We start from the raw sequence: 5250 nt of genomic DNA, 5'->3' as shown, positions 1-5250 counted from the left end.
AAAAAAAAAAAAAAAAAAAGAGAGAGAGAGAGAGAGAGAGAGAGAGAGAGAGAGATAAAGGAAGAAGACAGTGAACAGCAAGTGGGTGAGGACTGGGTATGCTAGAGAGGTGGCCTCTGAGCAGAGCAGGAACAGAGTGCCAGGAGGCATCAGGCACAGGGCGTGTCAAGGCTGGGAGGAGAGCCGGGGCCTGGTGATTTGCAGAGCTGTGGGAAACCCGAGGCTGAGTAGGGAGAGGTTCAGCATCTGTGAGAGAGGGTGTAGGCCACAGGGTGCTTCTTTTTCCTCCTTTTGTGGTGCCTGGGCTGGCACCTGGGAGCACTCCATCACTGCCAACTCTTTTACTTTTGTGAGACTGGGTCTCTGTAGTCTAGGCTGGCCATCCTCCTGCCTCAGCCTCCTGAAGAGCAGGCATATGACACTATACTGCAGTTATGGGGGAGCTTTTAAGCCCCTGTTTTATGGAGGGTGAGGCAAGGGACTGGCTCCGTCATGGTGGAGAAGGCAGAGGTTCTGAAGAGCACTGGCCCCAGAGTCACTGAGCCGAGTGGGACCTGAGAAGACCGCATTGACCTGTGCAGACAGTGCCACCGCTGCTGGGAGGGGCAGAGTGGACAGCTGGGTCCATAGAGCTGGAGGAAAACAGGGGTCAAGGCTGCCCCTGGGACTGGAAGGAGGATGGCGAATCGCAAAGGTGGGAAGATGTGGGGAGAGGGAGTTCAGGATTCTTCAGGCCGTGCTGCTGAACACCGGGCCCTGGGGTTCAGGGTGGAGACATCTAGGTGGCCATCAAAAGCTGCGACACTGGACAAGGCAACCATGAGGGAGCTCCTGGGAGGAGAGGGGCTCCAGGCCTGAGTCTGGAGAAGGCTGGGACACGCTCCCCACTGCTGCTGAGGTCTGGAAGGGAGGGGAAGGGACAGACCCAGGCAGCAGGGAGGTGGGTGGAGCCCCAGGCAGCTGCAAGGAACAGCACCTTAGGGGAAGGAGACCCCAGACAGGCACCAGCCCAAGGCCCCGTGACCACGAGTCTGACAAGATGGTGGCTGAGAGCAGAGCTTGGGATGAGGACTCAGACGAAATCTGACGGAAGAGGGGAACAAAGACGCAGGCGAGAGTTCTGGTTCAAACGGGTTTTTTCTTTTGGTGGTAGTGGGCATCAAACCCCAGCTACATCTCCAGCCCATTTTTATTTTTTACTTTGAGACAGGCTCTTGCCAAGTTACCCAGACTGGCCTTGCACATGTGATCTTCCTGCCTCTGCTTCTGCAGGGGTTCTTTAGTCTTTACCGTCTGGAGGGAAAGATTTGCAGGAGAGGGACAGACAGATGAGGGAGGGCCAGCAGGACAGGTCGCAGGAGGAGTGGACAGACTGGAAGGTCAGCTGGGTCATTTGTGGGAACCTTGTGCCCTGCAGGTCAGCTGTAGGCCAGGGCCAGAGGTGAGACACCGATGAGGGGTGTGAGGAACGGCCGGAGGCTGTCTGCTGACCCTGTCCCACCCAGTGAGGTCAGGCTACATCAGCGAAGGTGAGGCAAGCTGTGCTTGCCTTTTGTGCCAGCCCACGATCAGATCCACGATCAGACACCCTGGGTGTCCCTTGGCCACATTCTATTCTGGTCCCCGAGTCAACCACAGCCTGACAGGATGCCCCTGAGCAGGAGCTGGCCGCCTCACCTGCTCATGGCCAAGGACAGCAGCCTCACCCATGGTGAGCAGCTCTAGAGCCAGCTCTGTGTCACAGTGCTCTGTCAACAGCACGGACGCGCCCAGCCCGGGCTTGGGGCCTCCTCCTTGCCACATCCTCCAGAGAAGCTCAGCACAGGGGAGCCAGTGAGGATTGCAGCACACTGGGGATGCCACAACCCACCTTCTTGGCCATTTCCAGAGGGAGGTAGAAGTGGCCCTCGCCCAGCCAACCATCAGAAAGGACAGGGCTGCTTCCCTGGAAGAGGGGACACTTTGGGGCCCCCAGCCAGTCTCCCATAGGAGGCCACCCTGGCCCAGACCAGCTGGGAGTGAGTACAACCACGAGAGCGAACAGCTACAATGACCCCTTACAGATGGGGAAACCAAGGCAGAGAAGCCAAGAGGCTGGCTGCCCTAGTTGTTTGCAAACTGAATTCCATCACCCAGTCCTGTCTCCCTTCTGGAGACAGGGATAAGAACAAACCTAACAGCTGCCTGTGGGACAGTTTGGCCTAACTACGCTTTCTCCAGAGGCCCCCAAATTACCACAAGCCTGGTGGGGCGGGGGTCACCCAGGATGCCAGGCTCCCATAAACTCCTCTCGGAGCGGCTTCTGAACCCCACCCGCAGCGCACGCACTCACATACCTGAGACGGTGACCACGATGTACTGCTGTGACGTGGGGGCCGGGGTGGGTGCTCCGGCCGGCTGGGAGGGCGCTGGGGCAGCCGGAAGCTCAGTCACATACTGCTTCTGGCCACCTGGGGGCTGTGCCTGGGGCTGGGGGCTCTGCAGCTCGGTGACATACTGGGGCTGGGGGATGGCAGCAGCAGTGGGCGGCTGGGAGGGCTGGGGTGCTGCTGGGGCTGGTGGGGGTGGCGGCTGGGGCTGGGCCTGGGGGGGGGCCTGAGGTGGCTGCGATGCTTTCGGGGCTGCCTGTAGCTCTGTAAGGTATGCCTGGGTTGCCATGCCAACAGTGGGGAAAATGATAATAAATAAGGCTTTTTTTTTCTTCTCTTCCTTGGAAAGAAAAAAGAGGAGGGGGAGAAGAGAGAAAAAAAAAAAAAAAAAGAAGGAAAAACAAGAATTAATCTACAGGCAGAGGAAGGCAGAGGCAGCTCCCGGCTCTGTGGAGACGCATTTGGGATTGTCACTAACTGAATTAAATCCCGAGGTCGGCGGCCAGATAAAGGTGACCTGTCCCTGCGGGGGACTTGGGCACAGACAGGCTGAGCGTCTCTGCTTCCTCCTTCCAGACCCACTGGGGGACCCTGGGCCAACCTGGTGGCTCTGTGTCCTCATCCAGGGACAAATGGCACGGGTCTCACAGGTAGGGCTCAAAGGCATGGCTGCCCCTCCTCTGCCCCTTCCTGGACTGAGCCGCCTACACAGTCTATCCTGCTGACCGACACTGTGCACTGCAAACTGGACAGTAACCCGTGGGGCTTGGGCTGGGCTGGCTGGAGGAGGAGCCATGGCTCCAGAGGTACAGCACCTGTCCTGGGCCACCCAGCAGGGGAGTGGCAGAGCAGAGCTGAGCCCTGGGGGAATCAGTTCTGGTTGGAAAGGCAAGGTGGGAGGAAGCTGTTCCTGGCGGCCACGCTATCTGGGCTGAGTTCTGAGCCAGGCATGGGAAGCTGTTGGGAGTCCACCCCCTCCCTGGGGCTGCTGTGGCTCAGAGGCTGTGGGGCCTCTACCAGGGGCAGGTGCAACTCTGTGAGCCCATGGTGGGGACAGTCGGGCCAGCAAACAGGGCAGTGACAGTGGGAGGCTCTGTCTGTGGAAGGCCATGTTCCCTGGGCGGGGTGCCGGCCATCTTGGCCTGTCTGTCCTTGTCCCCATCTCAGCAGGGGGGAAAATGGTTTGGGGCTTGTGCACTAACAAGCCCCATCTCAGCTCCGAGGGCGTATGAGGCACAGTGGGACGAACCAGTAACAGACACTGCAGCCCTGCACTTTGGGGGGTACTGAGTCTGACTGCCCTGTCTTGCAGCTACCCACCATCCTGGCCCACTTGTGCCCCAGAGGCTGGCAGCTGACCCCTGGCACCTGTGTGCTACACGATAGCAGGCAGCCCTCCAGGCCAGGTTGCCTCCTCCTTGTACTTCTGGGTGGGGGAACTGTGCTCCCAGATGCCCGTTCTTGGTCCCCAGCCCGACTCGCATGCCAGGCACAGTGCCCATCTACTCCTCTCCATCCTGTCCTGCCTGTGGGGTACACCACAGTGCCACCCCAAGCTCACACCCCAGGGAGCCCAGGGCAGGCATCAGCTGGGGAGCAGCAGGCACCCGAGGAGGTCCAGGGCCTCGCTGAGCTTCCCCTGTTCATCCTACCTACTTGTCCCTTCCTCTCTGGAGACCTGGGCTCTGCCCTTTGGTGCCAAACTCAAGAGGTGTCAGTGAGGTGGTGAGAATCCAGCCCTGGGTGGGGCCAAGGCCTCCTCCTGGCTGGGTGGCTTTTGGGGTGTGGGGGGCTTGCTGAGCTGACTGTGGGCTGGTGTCTCTGTGACCCAGGGGACAGTGCTGGCCAGGTGCATGGCACACTGGGCATACCCGGGGTGCAGAGGTGGACAGCCCTCAAGAGAAGCTGAATGGGAACCCAAGTCTAACCCTCGCCATCATCTGGGAGCTTATTTCTGGGCCCCACTCTGAGGTCTGAGATGCTTCCCAGAATCCACTGAGAGAGCTTGGCCCTGACCTTCTCAGCCCTAGGAAAGCTGGCCCCACCTTCTCCCCTCCCCCAAGGAAAGGAAAGGGCCTCTCCCTCCCTCCCACCTTCCTTCCTTTCCTTTTTCTTCTTATTTTTTTCTTCTCTCTCTTTCTTTTTTTTCTGTTTTTTTCAGAGTCTCCAACACTGAGCCCTTTTGAATTCTGAGACAAGGTCTCACTAAGTTGCTAAGTTGCCCAGGTTGGGCTTGAATTTATGATCCTCCTGCCTCAGCTTCCCAGAGTGTTGGGATGACAGTCATGTACCACCACACCTGACTAGAAAAGGGCTTTAAAAGCTCCTCCCTGGCTGGTGCTGTCTCCTCCTAATCATACCAACCCTGGAGGCCCCAAGCCTCCTGCTCAGGGGTGTGGGCAGGAGGTGGTGATGGGCTGAGAGCTGGTGTGCCCCTCCACAGACCGTGAATCACACACATCTGTCTACACAGCATGTGGGTTCTTGGGTATCTGAGCACACAGAACAAGAGAACTGCTGCATAAGCTTGTTCTCTGGCAACGAATCTGCCAAGAAAAGCCCTGGTGACTTCACCTAACTCCACAGCCAACAGCTAATTTCTAGAGACGGTCTGAACCAGTGACTTCAGATGGAGGCTGGCAAACTGACAGAAAGTGCTGGATGCTATGTCCGGTGCAGTGGGTATGTCTGCTGTGTGTGCTAACTCTGCCATGTGGTGTGAACAAATCCACAGACAACATGTAAACCAATGGGCAGGTTGATAAAACTTTCTTTCCAGACACAGATTTGAGTTCTATGTAATTTTCACGTGAGATATGATTCATGTCACAAAATATCATTCTTTTCATCTTTTCCTTTTTTTTTTTTTTTTTTTTTTTTT

General features: G+C 57.4%; 1 protein-coding gene across 7 annotated transcripts in view; it reads right to left on the bottom strand.

Moving 5' to 3' along the window:
• Positions 1–5250, bottom strand: part of Rfx1 (regulatory factor X1) — a 27372-nt gene that overhangs the window by 17406 nt on the left and 4716 nt on the right. For 6 of the 7 annotated variants that reach the window (XM_019205915.2, XM_019205916.2, XM_019205912.2 and 3 more), the window contains one exon: positions 2337–2709. In XM_019205915.2, the coding sequence (XP_019061460.1) occupies positions 2337–2658 (322 nt within the window). In that variant the 5' untranslated portion in view covers positions 2659–2709. The remainder of the gene's footprint in view (positions 1–2336; positions 2710–5250) is intronic. The other variant, XM_019205911.2, reaches the window with a different exon arrangement.

Source organism: Fukomys damarensis, unplaced genomic scaffold, assembly GCF_012274545.1.
Source record: "Fukomys damarensis isolate Sample0158 unplaced genomic scaffold, DMR_v1.0_HiC HiC_scaffold_30, whole genome shotgun sequence".
In the NCBI taxonomy this organism is placed as follows: domain Eukaryota; kingdom Metazoa; phylum Chordata; class Mammalia; order Rodentia; family Bathyergidae; genus Fukomys; species Fukomys damarensis.
This window is presented reverse-complemented; position numbering and strand designations above follow the sequence as displayed.